This window comes from Haliaeetus albicilla, chromosome 4 (genome assembly GCF_947461875.1).
Source record: "Haliaeetus albicilla chromosome 4, bHalAlb1.1, whole genome shotgun sequence".
Taxonomy (NCBI): domain Eukaryota; kingdom Metazoa; phylum Chordata; class Aves; order Accipitriformes; family Accipitridae; genus Haliaeetus; species Haliaeetus albicilla.
The window spans coordinates 21,801,097-21,818,123 of NC_091486.1; the positions used below are offsets into that span (position 1 = coordinate 21,801,097).

Consider the following 17,027-nt stretch of genomic DNA (forward strand, 5'->3'; position numbering starts at 1 on the left):
CAATTGATAAAGGTTTTCCCAGAAGTCTTGAGTCATCAAGCGAAATAGTGACAAGAAAGCCCAGCTGAAGGTGTCAAAACTTGTGTAGCCATAATTGGGGTTTCTACCAGCTTTCACGCATGTATATCCTTCTGGGCACTGCCTGCAAAGACAAACTGGGTGTTACCTTATATAGTTATTTTAATATTACCACCTGGAATGTCCAGGAGAAGATTGGGATTAAAAAGAGGATTTTTCTCTAGATAATCAGACTAGAAATAATAGCAGTTGTGATTTTTAATAGAAAATGATTTTAAAGGACACTAGAAAAATTGAGCAGGAAAGGCACATAAGAATTAGTGTCAAAAGGTTAATCTAAGCTTCTAAAACATAATATTCCAAATAATTTCTTTAATTCTTAATGTTGTAACGTTAATGTCAATGTCAGCATTTTCCCCACTGTCTGAGCCTGTTAGCACTCATATGTGTAGCTGGAACTGCGAAATAACATGCATTTTCCAGCTGCTGTGTCTGTTACTTCTCATCCAGGCAGGAGCTACTCTAATATCAAATTACTGATTCATTCATGCAGACTAAGCTCATCTAACCAATCCACTGAGCTCTGACCAGGAACACAAATCCTCATCACAGTGTAAATCCTAGCATTTCTTATGTGAAAGAAAGTAGTCACTCAAAATATAGCCCCCCTCCAACTGCACATCTAAAGAACATGGATCTAATTATCTAATTTGTACACAGTGCAATAATATGATGAAAGTTGGTCTTACCCAGCATCAGAACTATTTCCGCAAAGCAGAGCATCATTTTGCCCTTCCAGAAAATAAAAATGACCTGTTTAGAAAAGAATTTTTAAAAAGTTATAAAATACTGAATATGAAAGTTTTCTTACAGCTCTATGAAATAAATAGTCCCGCTCTAAAAGTGTTAAGGTGATTTCAGATGCAATTTTAAACAAGCAGTATTATTTTTTTCAGCAGGACAATAACTTTAGAGTAAATGACAATATGAATTGCAGTTAAGTGCTATCACTCACAACACTTACTGTTAAAATGCCGAAATGTACTAAAAATCCTGCCAAATGCTGCTGGATGTGGATGAAATGTGCAATACTCCCTTCAGTCTGTTCCCTGAACTAAATCACACTTTGTGAAATTATATTGTACAGTTATTTATTACAATAATTCAATTGTATCTGAAAAAAATATACCGATAATTTATTTCAAACTTTCTGATCAGTATTGCCAAGGGTTCCAGTTTGTCACTTACAAAGACTTGTGACAGTTATTTAACATGTGAGCTCTGCAAAAAAACAGCCAGCTGCCAACGGCTCTAACTGTTACAGGTACGTACACACTGCAATTAGCCAGCTGATTGGTATGAAGGCCCTGGTATACATCTAAATTTAACTCGGACGGAATTACTGCAACAGTCACCGACTTGCGTAGGTAGGATTTTAGGAGTATATGATGAAATTATTGATCACCTTAGGAAAGAAAAATTGGGTAAGTTCCACCAAATCACCCTGTAGCCAACCATCCCATAATCTTTACAGTAATCCTGTATTTAAAGGACATTTTAGGTGGTTTAAACAACAAAGGCATTGACCTGTCTATCCTTAGAAGAATAAAGAGATGATGCGCAAAACATTGTGCTTATTACGATTCACTTTGACCGTATCCTTGAGAAGTGCTTTGCTTTTTCCCCTCAAAGCAGATGCCTACAGTTGCCAAGCTCTTAATTTTGGAAAAATTATGACAGGAGGAGCTCCCTCCTGTAGTAACGATCTCCCATTTGGTCACAGGCTTAAGGATGCAACTTATACAGGGTCAGACCACGCAGCCCAGTATCCCATTTCTGATGGAGACCAAAAGCGTTGCCTCAGGATGTGTGTAAGGACAAGGCAGGGACACGGCGATACTCCTCTGAGCACCTCCCCAGCTTCCAATACTTCTGAAGCACAGCAGCTTCGGAGTTAAGGTGGTACTTCTTTTTTGCTTCCTGAGAAGACTTAAACCATGCGTTGGATTTCTTTTCCATTGGACTGGCCTGTTAGATTCCCTTAAAATGATCTCGTTTCAAACACTACCAGAGCAGCTGAGTTTAAACTTGAGTGTGGCTGTGGTGGCTGTGCTGCGCAAGTAACAAGGGTTACTACCGAAGCTCATGAATTCTGAGTCTGGGGAGGTGTCACAAACTACTGGCTCGGCACCTTGATTTGCTGCAGGAGGGACCCAGCACCCAGCCAGCTGCATTGCTCCAAGCAAGAGTCACCATTTGGAAAAGTTAGGTTTTAAGCTGTATATAGACCTTGTTCTGACCCTCTGTGAAGGACTCCGTTTCAGTGTCTAGTGAAACACTTGCGACTTACAGGGTATAATCTTCTGTACTGTACAAAGTGCACGACCCTATGTGCGGCCGCTGTCATTCCGGGCTGGTGTGCATTGCAGAACTGCACCGCGCTGAAACACAGCTGGAAATAGTAAAGTTAGCTGCCATGATGCTGACCACAGCTGACCCTGATGAAGCAAACCTTATTCTGCATTATGTCAGCTAATCACGATTAAAACATGCTGGAACATAACAGCTGGTTGGGAAGAACACAAACCTGACTTGATATAGTTTACATGGAGCAGTCAGTCACGATCAGTACTGCATCAGTTGAGCTGAACAGCTAGAACAGGGTCTGTATTCAAATTCTGTGGTTCGGACAAGATGTGCCCTGTAAGCATGCTGTACTTGCCAGCTCTGCAAGAAATAATAGCTGCCCAGGCTTTCTCTGAGTGCACTGATACAGCCGTGACAAATGCTCAAAATATTATCATGATAGGAAGTTTTTATAGCAACGGAAGCTCAGCAGTATACGCATGCGTCCCTAACTAGATGCAAAACTCTGAATTGTATTTTACCCAAGTAACGTGAAAAGCCCCTCACCACATCAAAGGTATATGTTCGGCTCCTGTTTATTTGATTGGGAAAAGGGAAAAAAACCCTGGTAGGTGAGCACTTTACTTCAAGGGAATTTACGGTTGTTTGGGTAAACCTAGGGTAATGACTAAGAATAATTGTTATTCCACAAAACAGATTGTGAGATGTTGTTTCCCAGAAAAAATTGCTTATGGCAAACTTGCCAAGATAAACTTAAACTTATCTAGCATTAAGTTTACCGGATCTGCTATCTTGGAAAAAGAAAAAGGAAAAAAAGAGTGCTTGACTCACTCATGCCGGGTGTGCTTACATAAAGTCTCGCTAAATGGTATTTCCAAAAATGAGCTCAGTGGCAAAATTAGGGCTTACATGCCTTTTTTGCATAGTACACACAAGTACTGGCATAAAAACTTGTATAATTCCTACAAAAGGCAGTGCCATTGCACTGGTCTGAGTTCCAGGTAAGTCCCTTCTTATTGCCCTGTGAGACAGCTGGTTTAAGAACCATTTCTGTATCCTATCTGCCCATCTACAAAAAGAGAGCAGGAAGCTGTGAGAAGATAATTTTTCTGTTTGAAACTGCTGGTAAGCAAGGACAAGCTTACTAACTTCATTAAGACTCATAATTTCATTATAAATTTCATAATACATATGAAATCCCATGTAAATATACAAAAGATTCAAGTAGCCATTCAATGAAGTACCTTCTGTAACTAATTCAATTCAGCTTTGTTTTTTAGAGGGCTTCAGGTCTTCTTTAAATCAAATGAAATCAGAACTTGAGTTTACAGATTCTTGGTTAAAAAGCCAGGAAATGAAGTTTGACCTTGAAGTCAGGTCTTCATTAAACTTTGCCTACACTTTGTTATACCCTGTTGCATGGGATCTCCGTGAATTCACATATTCAAGTAAAGTGAGTTTCACAAAAAAGATTGCATCTTGATTTAAGAAACTCAGATGGAAATCCATCATAGTCATTGATCAGCTGTGTGATCACAGTTAGAAGCTGTCTTACTTCAATTTGAAATTTGTCTGGCTCTGACTTGCAGTTATTGAACCTGTTACATCTTTGCCTGCTAGATCAAAGATATGTCTCTGATGAAATTTCTGTTCCCCATGAGGTTTTTCTCAACTGTGATCAAATCACCCCTTAAACCTTCTCTTTGATATGCTAAGTAGGTTGAGCTCCTGGTCTATCTTGGTATAAAGCATGTTTTCCAACCCTTTAATCATTCTGCTCTTTTCTGAACATCCTCCAGTTTTTCAACATTCTACCTAAATTGAACTTTATATAGTATTCCAGTAGCAACTGCAGTAGTGTTACATACAGGGGTAATACTGCCTTCCTGGCCAATAATTTATTTATGCGAACAGGATACTATTTAGCTTTTTGGCTGCAGAGTTCTAGCATTAATATTTCAGAGTCTTGGCTGTTCCACAGTGCCATAGGTGCCTTAGCCTCTCTATTGCTAAGGGTTTTCCAATTGCATTTCTATATCCTGTTTCTCAGCTGCAGCTCTGCAACCATTTACGTAAGCTGCTGTGGCAGTGTTTTCCAGAGCCTCTGTGGCACTATTTTTCCTTTGTTCTCATGCTGTTTTTCATGCTACTTTTATTCTCATGACGTTACACCTGCAAACACATTACTGTTGCAGCAGGTACTCATGGGAAGCAATTGTCTCTGGTGTGAGATTCACCCCTCTTTCTCTCCCTTTTTCCTACTCCTTGCTTGTAGCTTTTGGTTTATATTAGGTGATCTAATAACATGCATGTATGAGCTTAAAAACCAACCAGCCATGCAGCACCCGCCCTGATCAAAGTGCTTTCCAATTAGTGCTAATAGCACTGTAAGCAGGAACAACCTGTAGGGAGTTTGAGGAGATGCTAATGAAAAACACACAGTTGCTATGGGAAAAGTATGACGGAGTGATCGCTGCTGCACTGGAAAGGGTACCCAGGGGAGGAGACTCACCTGGGGACCCCACCACTTCTCTTCGCATCTGGGTGCCGTAGTCAGTTTTCCCTTTCCCCTTCCCTCTTCTTTCTCTCTCTCCCCTTTAGTTCTTATTTTTCTCCAGAAGTGTCTTTCACTGTTAGAGCTGATGTATGCCACTAGCTACAGTCTTTATGCGTGTGAACCTGTCCCGACATGAATTGTGCAGCACTGATTTTTAGGATAGGGAGCTTAGATTTGTAACCTCACATTTAACTGTACTGAAATGCATTTCGTTATCTATCCTCAGTTTGCCAGACTGCTCTGTATCAGCAAAACTGGTTGGAAAATCATACTTTGGGAAATTATCAAATGGAAAGATGCATCAAAACAACTTCTGAAGAGGTTTGTCCGAGATTGCAGCTTTTCAAGGTTTTAACTAAACTAGATGATGGAAGAATGCTTACCAAATTTGCAAATGATACTAATCTGATAAGAATGGTGGTGAGTTTGAGGAAACGATTACAATTTAAAAGATCCAGGGCAGTTGGAGAGATGGTCTGAAAAAATAGGGTGCTGTTCAGGCCGGAACAATTAACTGTGCAAATACAAGTGGAAACTCAATGAGGTAAAAGGCTGTAAAAGATTCTGGAGCAGGTAGACCACAAGCTGAACAGGATTAAATGAAGTTACAATTGTAAACAACAGCAAGCCCTAGCCTAGGATATATAAACTAGAAGTATAAGTTACTACACTACCGCATAATCCTTCTTCTCTACTTAGTATGCCTCATGTGGAGGAGGAATGCCTAGATGAGGGTACTGCACTTTAAGCAGCATGTTTATGAACAAGAAAGGATCCAGATGAGAGATCAAGATCTAGAAAATAAATTGTAGGAGAAAAAGGTGGATGATCGGGGTTGATTAGCATATAAAAAGAAGACTGAAAGAGGACAGAACAGGGCATGGCAACAGAAGAACAGTGGTTAAATACCTCAGAGACAGTGATTAATGATAGGGAATAATTTGGTTTTGATGCCTGTGGTGAAGTTGATGAGAACATTGAGCTTAAATTGCAGCAGGAAAATTTGTTAGACCTTAAAAAAACCCCTTTCTAATAATTAGTGAAGCACAAGAATGGATAGATGGTGAAAATACTGAGGGCTCCATCACTGGAGTCCTCACTGAATGTCAGAAGTCTCTGATATCTGTCAGAAATCACATAGCCAGAAATCGCATAGCAATCTGTTGCTGATCTTGCTTTAGAGTGTCGGAATGGAAAGTGTTTAAGACTATTAAGTAACTTTAAGAACTTCTTTGGACCTCTTCCTGTCTCAGAGAAGATGTGGATTTTGCAGAGAAAGCTGAGAAAAAGAGCTGTATCAAGTAGAGATACCATGTTCCTTGTTCCCTCTTCCATGCCGGCCTTTGGAGCAGAGATATGAGAAAGAGAGAAAACACTTCTCCTGCTCTGTCTTAACTAAATGTATCATCCCTTCCCCTCCTTATTTCTAAGAATTGGGTCAGCCACAAATCACTTTGGTAAGAATTATGCTGACAATACTTACTTTCATCTTCAATGTACCCCTTCCAGTCAAATGGAGTCACTGTTGAATTAACCAATGTACCATTTTCACCTATGGTGCTGTTTAGCTGGGCAGTAATATTTGTTTCCAAAGTAAAATTTTCTGGAGGCCACTGCAGGCATTTATTCCTCAAGTTGCCCATGAACAGCTGCAGCCCTATTAGTGCAAATACACTCAGACAAAACACAGTCAGGATCATAACATCCGAGAGCTTCTTCACCGACTGAATTAGGGCTCCCACGATAGTCTTCAAGCCTGCAAATGCAAAGGAATTCTTATTCTGATGTTCAAAACTTTTTTAAAGCATAAAAATGACAGTGTCTCCCAGTAAAGTTATAGATTTCATGCAGAAGCCCAAATAAATGATTGTAATGTCTGTGAAATAACATTTTTGTGAAGAGCTTTTTCACTTGTGAAAATGAATAAATAGTTGAAATTTATGTTCATTTGAAACTGTGAATGGAATGAGTTGCATATATTTCAAAACACTTGTTTTAATGCTAAAACAAGTGACTTTTTTATTCATGCTGTACATGAATCTCACATAAAAGTCTTCTTTCTTTTTATTCGTCAATACCTCTTGCCCCAAACCTTTGCTACTATCAGTTTTATAACATACTAGATTTAGAAGACAGTGGTAAAAAGCCTGTTCAACAATAAATAGGATTAAAATTTAATGCTATAAAACTGGAGATGGTTTGGAAAATCGTAGCATTTTAAGATAATAAAACCCCCATGCGATGCCCATGCTGTTCTTTATTATCTTATTCCTTCTTCTTACTAAGTCAACATTTTGAACAGTTCTATTTTTTAGACACAAATATTCACAACAAATACCACATAACATCATGTAGGTAAGATACACATGGGTAAGAAAACTTCAGGGTTACTGATATTCGTTGAATGTGGAGAAGAAAGCTTGACATCATACGATGCAAACCACACACACTGTGTACTGCAATGTCTCATGCAAGAATCTGTTAAACTCAAAGGCTGATTTCAAGAGGAAAGAGCTTATGTTAAAAAGCAATGAATCAGAGATCTCAGTGAATTCTAGTATCTTCCGATTCCTGCTTTTTTTGTGAAAGAAATAAGACTTATGTTTAAAAAATATGAATTCCATCTCAGTGAATTAAAGTCAGCCTCAGTGTTTAACCTAGCTCTCACCTGGAATGACTGATATTGTTTTCAAAGCTCGGAGAACTCTGAATGTTCTCAACGCTGAGACATTGCCCAGGTCCACAAACTCTGTCACATATCTGTAATAGGGGAGTTCACACACAAACACAATGACAGGATAAAAAGGAACAGTTGGGAGGTACAAGGGGCCTAACACCTTACACCAGTTACTTCTTACCTGGGATTACAGAAATAGTTTTCAAAGCTCTCAATACTCTGAAAGTTCGAAGAGCTGAAACATTGCCTAGGTTTACAAATTCTGTTACATACCTGTAGGATTAAATCACAGTTATTCAGAATTTAGGCAAAGTTTATGCTACTTACTTGGGTCTTTCATCAAGACCGCTTTGGCGTTTTTAGCAAAAAATTAAATAGCAACAGTCAGAGGTTTACCTTTCACTGCAGTTTGCCTTGTATTAATATGCTTTCAGAGCCTTCAGTTAAATTAAATGTCTCTGAAGTGAATCACAGTGATTTAACTTTGAAAGCCTAAAATTTATCTAGACTAGATTGGTAAGTTTGGAGAATGAAGTCAAAGGGATGCTCCTTTTCTGCTCAGAGAAAAAAATGCAGGACATGAAATTAGCCTCTCTAATACTAGCTGTACTAATGGCTTCTGCAGTATTTATGTTTACATCAAAATACGCATCTTAGAATGTGTTTTAGACAAAAGTAAATCCATACAAGAATTTCCATTTAATGAAGTTGATATGTATCGATACTAATTTCATGCCCTTTTTGCCCTTCACTTTCAAAGAAAAAGCAAAAAACAAAAACTTACGCAAAGGTAATGACAGTGAAATCAAGCCAGTTCCATGGATCTCGAAGAAAAGTAAAATCTTCTAAGCAAAAGCCCCTTGCAATGATTTTTATGAGTGACTCAAATGTGTAAATTCCAGTGAACGTATACCTGGAAAATATAGGAAAATTTAATCAAAATAAGTAGCAACATTTTCCATTGGTATTCTGATAGAAACCTGATGATCAAATGAAAGAGTTTTTCACTTCAAAACTAGGAAAGAAATACAGTAAATAAGTAATTTCTTCTAAAATGCATTATATTCATCATATATACTTGTGTATTTACATGCATTTGTTGTGACGTGCTGTTGAAGTACAGCAGTCCTGATCTTGTACATAAATCAAAACAAATAAATCCATCAAATAAATAACATATATTAAAAATTTACTGGTGACACTCAGTTTAAAAGTATGCAACACTACATCCATTACTGTTAACCAAGAAAGTTGTGACCATAAGTTACTGGATACTGTCTGAATCACTAACATCTAAAACATCTAGCATTAACTCTAAAAAGGGAAGAAGGCAAGCATGCACTGAATTCTCACTTTAGGAATACTTTTGCATATATGCTGTCTTTAACTGACATGTACAAATAGATGGCCATGGTTCTGCTATTAATGCAGTAGCATAAACAAGGGGTAAAAACATTGGGTAGATGCTAAACCGTGAAGATGAGGGAAAACTAATGGAATCTCAGTAGAATGCTATCTGTAAAAAAATTTCATTTTCTCTACTTAATCATGCTACTAGAAGGAGATAGAAATAATTATTCAACATTTCTACATAGTTTAGAGAGCAAATAGTAGTAGCATCTCATGTTAGGTCCTGCCAGCACACACGACTGCAGTTACTGGCATGCTGACTCCTAGAGGAACAAAGATATCTTTAAATAACATAAGCAACTTACTCTACATTCTTTGTCCAGTCCGGAGGGTTACTCATGGTCATAAATACACAGTTGGTCAAAATAGTGCACATGATAAGCATGCTGAATAATGTAGATGTAGTTAAGGAAAACACAACAGTAATTCATACCATATCACATCAGCCATATATCTTAAGTACAGTAAAATATTGCCACTTACACAAATCTTTTAGACTTTGGTAAACATTGCACGTATATTTTGCTTAACCTGGTAGTTTTCACTTTAGCACATTGAACTTTAATGTAAATCTTAATTTGTTGATGGTCTGATGTTGATTTGTTGATGTCCTCATGTTTTGCTTTCAGCTGGTACTGAAAGGCGAAGGAGATGGCTCTCACACGCCTGGGCGGGAACGTGAGATGAGTAACAGCCAAAACAGAAATAACTTGCAGAAGAATATGGTTTTACTTAAGTACCTGACATGACTGAATAAGTGTTAGTCTTTCACTTCTACAGTTTTGGTACTAAACTCAACAGCTGGCATATGCAAGGTAAAAAAACTTTATCCTATTTACCATGAGTCAGAGCTGTAGAGAAAGCACATACCACCCCAGCACAGCCAGTCTGTCAAAACCACAGAAGACTGAATACTGTTTTTAATTGCTGAAGTGACTGTATTCTGTATTTCCTTGTCACTAGCTTAGCAGCACATGCTTCAGTCAGTGAAATAGAATCCATAGAGAGATCACAGATTAAGGTGAATCATTTTCCCATACTCTATTTGGGCTGTCTCAAAAACACGTTAGCAGCAAAAGACGCATCCCGTTCTACCAATGCTATAATTTGAAAATGGTGCAATAGTATCTTGTGGTCAATTGCTTGAAAAGCATGGAAAACTGGTGAAGATTAGAATGAAAATGATTTTTTGTTTAGAGTTCCAGCAAGGAACAGTTAGGTATTCTGGGACTATGGAACCCAGACCAACAGCTCACAGGGGCTTGTGGTAGGGAGGTGGGACAGTCCACTGGGGCTTCATCACACCCAGTGCGATGTTCTTGGTTTACAAGATCACTGGCTCTGTGAACAGTGGGGTCTTTCCCTTTTCGTAGCAATAAAGTAAACTCGATTATTCAAATATTTGGAAATACTGAAGTAACCAAACTAGACCAAAACCTGACTCAAAATGGCCACATGATGGCAGCAAAAAAGTAAGAACTGCTACACCTTTATGCCGAATGGTTTACTATTTTTCCCTCTAATCTCTCTAAATGATGTGTTCCTTAAAAATAGTTGCACCCACATAACTGGCAAAGAAGGTAGCTTAAACTGAAGAAAGCCATTTATAGATAAACTTGTATATAAGAGCCCAGGATTTTTAATTTATTTCTTTTTTTTTTTTCTTTTTTTTTTAATCACGTAGATAGCATTTTGTTGTTTGGGGTATATTTTTATACCATGGACAAAACACGCCCCCAAAAAACAACCCTTCACTCTAGGTGAGGGAGGAATAAGAGAAGTAACATCTTGGCCTAAACTTTGCAGAAAATTGGTGAAAACATTAAGATCATCGCTGCTGAACAATTCAAACTGAGGCATATCTTTTCAAGTAAAGATTCAAATCACAGGGAAAGATTTAGCCGCCTGATTCCTATAGATAGGTGGGTGACCTTTGTCTAAATGCCTGACCAGCAGTGAATATTGTGATATCTTTCATTAAGTGCCTTAACTTATTTTGAAGATCAAGTTGTCACACAAGCTCTGTACAGTAAAAATAGTTGTTCAGTGGCTTAGAATAAATGATTAGAATGCCTTACAATGCTTGTCCTCACAGACCACAGATAAAAAGATAAGTGTCCCCCCCCCAAACCCTACATCTGTATCTAAGATAAAAATAGCTCATCCCATAGTTGGCTGGTTGGAAAAGAAATCAGTCCATATAGTGAAAGGAAACTTCTTGCTATAATAGACCTAAATTACATGATCACACAATCAGTTAATAAAAGGAAAAATATTGGAATTGCATATTGGTGATTAGAATTGCTTTTGTTCTAACTGCCATCAAGACCAGCTGGATACTCTTTGAACACAATTAGGAGGAACTTAAAACCAGAACCAAATGCAGTAATCAGCATGCCAGTAAAAACATTACCCACAACTAGCACAGATGCAGGGTTGGAAGGGATTGTAAATCAGAGTTTATAACTTGAATGGATAAGCATTCTTTAGAGGCTTCAGTCTGACAGTATTTGGCTGCATCTTCTCACCATCACCACCACCGTGCCTGCAGGTCTCTGTCAGGTCCCCTAGCTACTGTCCCCAGTTGCTCCCTGACTCCTCTCCAGACACCTGCCCCCCCTTCTCTCACTGCTTTAACTTCCAGGGAGCTCAGAGGAAAACATCTTCTGAGTCAGCAGCAATCAGCCTGGTTTCTTCCTTTTTCCAAAGACCTAGAAGATTCTGCCAGCAGTCTCTAATAATAAGACTTCTGCCTTTGACTATCTGTTACTGTCACACTGAAGTTTTCATTTGGTGACTACTTTTCCCAGTCCTTCGGTTTTGCAAGAAAAGCACACCAAAACCTCACCCGCTAGAAATTCCCATCAATCTGTTATGAGCATCAGGCACCAATCCCACATACCAGTCTAAAACTTTACCTTGTGCACCATCCCATCAGTTATGGTCCCCCAATCTGTCCACCATCTGCACATACAGATGCTTTCCAAACTGCTTGCAGGACTGCTGCCTATGCTTTCCGGCAATGTATTAAATTTGGCAGAGGCTTATGGTGCAACTGGGCAGGTTTGGGAGTGTGAGATTCAGCATGCATGAACCAGGCTTCCAGGCACACTGCTGCAACAGACTATAAAGCTGGTCTTGAGGATGGCCCCAGAAGGACCCCTAAAAGGCAATATAAACATACCCCTGAGCTAGCAGTTCCTAAGCAGGAACTGCATATTTACCTAATTGCTTGCAAAACTCAGAGGTCTTCTGGAATTTGTGAGCACAAACTGGTTTGGGTTTGGTTTTGTTTCTGTTTTTAGTTTGTTTTTTTTTTTTTTTAAAGATGTAATTATTTTATGAATAGGCTTCATAGTGCAAAAAAGAATCTGGGATGCAAAAAATGTCATTGTTAAAATAAATCTGAAGAAACTTTTCTGAAAAATTGATGAAGATGGATTCTTAAATCCATCTGCAGATTTGTACAGCAGAAGTATTGAAATTCAACAGAATAGCTAAAATAAATCTATATGAAATATACATATTTTCTAGTATTTATAAAACCTTACCATAAGTCTTTCACTGTGAAATAAAAATAAAATTAACAGCCTATGAAAACCTTTATTTACAATGAAATAGAAAGAGTTATGAGTTTTCTTAGTTTTGGTGTGTAACATTTTGAACAACCATTGAAAAAGGATATGAATGTACCAAAATTTTAATAGCTATTTTTCTAAGAGGATTGAAGGGAGTTAAAATGTACAGGGCAGAGGTGGCACTGAATCGGAAGATTGCCTTCCCTTTATTCAATACTATAAAGGTCTGAAAAAGAGAAAGAAAAGACATTTTATAAGTGTGTTTTCACTGTAGATGCTCATTTTAAAACAGTTCCTAGTGACCAATCAGCAAAATTTTAACTTTTTGAATAGCTAATACACAAAAAACACTACCCATTTTTTAAATAAAACTTATTTCCAGTACTTACCTGATGTACCTGAATTATGAAAATATGATTTTAAATTAAATTCATTAATGTTTTTACATTACTTCTTCATTAAATAACCTCAGTAATGTTACATTTACATGTAAAAAAAGGTGCAGAAATGATTAAGTAAAATTGTAATTTTATTTATGTTTTCCCATAGAAAACTCTCTCTTCCTGTTTGAAATACCATAAGCAGGGAGACCTTACCTGTGGATGTTAATGATGTGTTAGTAAGATAAATCCTTATAGAAACTGATTTAACAGACTACCCATTTGATGATATTTTTTATTCTACTCTGTTTCTTGGTCTTTGTGCTAAGGAGAGAGGGAAATAGCAGTAACACATATAGCCATGATTAGGTAGATCTCTGAGGACAGTGGGCATCTGAATAAGCCTTACTGGAGGAGAGCAAGAGATACAGCCCAGATGACCTCCCTGCAGAATTGTGGTTTGCAGGTGTGTAACTTCCCAGAACATACATACTTGTTAAATTTCAATTTTAACAGCTAAAGAGCCTATCAAATTTAAAGAAACTTAAAGGCATGCAAGCCTTACTTCAGAGAATTGTAGAAGACTGTAGGCTGAAAGCTTGTCTCTTTTTCTCAAATAAATCTGTGAGCCAAATATAAATGGTACGAGAGCAAACCCTACAAACATTGCTTTGCTTCCACTGTAGGCCATCACAGCTGCAACAGCATTGACGCTACAGCACGGGAAACGTGGACTGTCAGGCTTCTTTGTGGCACTAGGGTGCTCTTCGACTGCAAGATCAATCAGACAAGAATGAAAAACACTGCAGAAGGAAGGCTCAGGAACTCATAAAAAAGCTGCATGCAGTGGAAGGGATGGTGCAAGGATTATAGCCTAAATTCAAACTGAATTAAAGGTATTGAAGAATCCGCCCAAGAGAAATGTCCAAAATTGCTGTTGCTGTTTTGTCAGAGTTGTATATTTTGTAAATAAGCTATGGTAAAGCCTCTTTGTTTTTTGTAATGTTGCTGACAAAGTGAGCTGTAAACTAGAATGCCAGTGGAAGTGTGGGAAAAGGTATGTTGGTCTTTTCTGGTGCCTGTGACATCGAGCATTGCTTCAAGACTGTAAGCAAGTGGACTACAAGGCTTTTTCTGGGAAGGCTGGCAGACAGAGAAAATATGCCAAGGAGGTTCAAGAAGGACAATTCTTCAGTCTGCTTAGATTTGGGAAGCTTAGTATGTGTGGACCATGAAGTCCAGATACAAATATCTAGGAGCACCCAGGAGGTGGAGAGAGATGTGGAGATGAGGGTTTCCACCAATCTGTGACAGATACCAAGTACCGAAGGCAGAGGAGAAGCAGGGATTAAGCCCTGAGGAAAAGCTGTCCCAGTCCCAACTCACTTGCTGGCTTCTTTCCTGAGCTGTCGTCTCTCATAGCTCTACACAGCACACCTCCCTATACAGACCAAACCCTTTAAGAGAAAGGAACATGCATGTAAGGGACTTTATATTGTCTTGAGTACAAACCCAAGATGTGTAGAAATGGTTTAAGTTATGTATTTGATTTCGCTCCTTCTGCACAGAAATGGAGAAACTGTGGATGAAGCTGAGGACAGTGGGATAAAGCCTGAGTTAATGTTTCCAAATTACACTTCCAGTTATGGATTACAGATAATAATAACCTTCAAAGTGTAACTGCAGATGACCTGATCTTAAATGAAGTTTTCATTTTAAAAACTGAAGCAACCAAGCAGATTAATGATTTTTTAGCACAATGTTTTAAAGCCTGACACCCCAAGGGGTAAGGTGAGTTTCCCCTCCCAGGTCTGTCCCCAGCCCCCAGGACTCACAGCTCAGAAGCCTCCAGCTCACGCTCACAGTTTTTGTAGCTATGAGGTAACTGACAAAATACATTAAAAATCACACTCCTTACTAACTTTGTATCTAAGACTACACCACCTACGTTTAGTCAACCTACATTTAAAAAAAAACCTTTGAACACAAGCATATTAAACATACATCTCTTTTCTAACGTGCCTTATGGAAAATAACAGCATGCTGGCACAGCTCCAGTTTCAGTTGGAAGCTGCTGCTATTTTAGCTGTTCTACTTTCTGCTGCCCTGCATAAGCACAACCAACAAGACATGAATTCCCTACCTCAGTTTTAATTTTTCACTCAAAGCATCTTTGTGACTGGAGCCTTCAGAATGACTTTGTTGGTCCTCTGACTTCTAGCCTTAAATGTGAACTAAAATTTTATCTTATCTCTGAAGAAGAATTTTCATAAAAATACAGATAACAGCTGATAGCCAATCCCTGTATAAGCTTCTCTCCCTGATAAGCCTGCTATATCTCACTCCAGTCTCAACCCAGATGCAAGCCAATGTGTAGGCAGTGTGGATGAACACGAAGTATTGTACCCAAAGCTGTCAGGACAACGTAGACATACACTGAGAAAGTCTAAATAAATTCTAAACAAATTGTAAGATTAATGTTCGTATATGAAGGATTATGTATACTTTTCGGGGCTTAGGTTTTATAAAGTGCTTTAATCGTTTTATAAAGTCAGGAAACCTGCTCACACTCGAAGCATTCAAGTATGAATATAAATTCAAAGAAATCCCTAAAAAGAAGTCCCTGATTTCCTGCTTTTGCATCTGTAACCTGGATCCCAGTTCTGTAACTTCTGCCATATTTGATATAAACCCAGAAATGGCATTCTTAGCAGGGCAAAGAAGGAGGAGGAGTATTTTGAAAAGATGCAGCTAAGAGGGAAGAAGAGTCCACACTGAACAAAGATATGGTCTTCGAGAACCCTTCAGGACAAAAAGTTCCTCAAACCTTATTTCCCCTCTCCTTCCTCCCAGTCAGCTTTAAATGTAGTTTCTGGAAGGCTACATTTAGCGGGCTGATTGCTACTTCATTGCATTTCCACTTCCTACAGTTAAATAAACACCACGTAAAACCTCATAGGACCTTCTGAAAGGCAAGAGGTGACATATTGGTGAGCTGGGTCCTTAGCTTCTTGGGAAAAGCTCCAGGGGCAGCTAGAACAAGAGACTCACGGAATATTGGAAGTTGGCATTTCTTGGTTTTGTGGTTACCTTTTGAAACCATGTTTTCTAGCAAGAAAGATAAGTTTTTGCTTTGCTAGAACTTTTCCCTTAAAAATTCTTTCACTTACAACTATAAAAATAGCTAAAATCACTAGTGCATTCACCTTTTCCAATGTAATGAAGTTAAGTAAAGCAATTTTACAGAATCTTTTTGTTTCTGGAACCCAAGGCAAGTTTGGGAATCCCAGGAGCTAGTGGTTTGATCAGATTAGGGACTGATATTACCAAGCACCAGGAAAAAAGGAGGCACCTTTTCCGACAGACATTGTTCAACATCCTTCTGGCAAGAGGCAGGGCATATAGAGTGGCAATCAACAATGCTAGATCTATATTATAGCAGGAGGAAAGTGAAGTAAGACCCACTTAGTTCCACCTATTCTTTCCCTCCTCTTTTATGTAGCAGCCTAGGTTCAAGAGAAAATAGCCAGCCCTTCAAGATGAAACCAAGTGGACCAGATTTTGATGCATGCCTGCAGGTCAGGATCTTAGGGGGTTCCAGCTGGTCCTTTCTCTATAGACAGTGATGTGAACCTCCTTGATCCTTTGTGCTGGCAGCTTGAGCACGAACAGGCAGTCACTATTATACTGGCAGCACACTGACTTGTGCTTACACAGAAGTGGAACGCAAAAAATGGATAAAGTCCAAGTTCATTTTTACTCAGTTTTGGATAAAAAAAAAAAAAAGACCATTGCAACCATTTCCCCCTCTGAGGAGCATCAGCTGCTACCAATACTCTCAAAAGACAAATGAAACGAGAAAAAAGTATTTCCAGAATTCACATACAGCTAGATAAGAAATTCTAGGAATTAGATATTTTAAAGTCAAATTACTGATGTAAAACTGAAATAGATGTTGGATTCCTGTCAGGAAAGTCTATTTTCCTCCTACTGAAGGAAGAAAAAATTGAGAGAATTTTAGTATGTGAGAAATTTTTGTC

The 17,027-nt window shown here is 38.4% G+C and overlaps 1 protein-coding gene across 1 annotated transcript in view; it reads right to left on the reverse strand.

Moving 5' to 3' along the window:
• LOC104317982 (sodium channel protein type 1 subunit alpha) overlaps positions 1 to 17,027 on the reverse strand; it is a 101,661-nt gene that overhangs the window by 49,165 nt on the left and 35,469 nt on the right. The window contains exons 3-9 of the mRNA XM_069781296.1: positions 12,713 to 12,833; positions 9,335 to 9,422; positions 8,404 to 8,532; positions 7,611 to 7,702; positions 6,426 to 6,698; positions 768 to 831; positions 1 to 142 (exon numbers count right to left, since the gene is read on the reverse strand). Of these exons, the coding sequence (XP_069637397.1) occupies positions 1 to 142; positions 768 to 831; positions 6,426 to 6,698; positions 7,611 to 7,702; positions 8,404 to 8,532; positions 9,335 to 9,422; positions 12,713 to 12,833 (909 nt within the window). The remainder of the gene's footprint in view (positions 143 to 767; positions 832 to 6,425; positions 6,699 to 7,610; positions 7,703 to 8,403; positions 8,533 to 9,334; positions 9,423 to 12,712; positions 12,834 to 17,027) is intronic.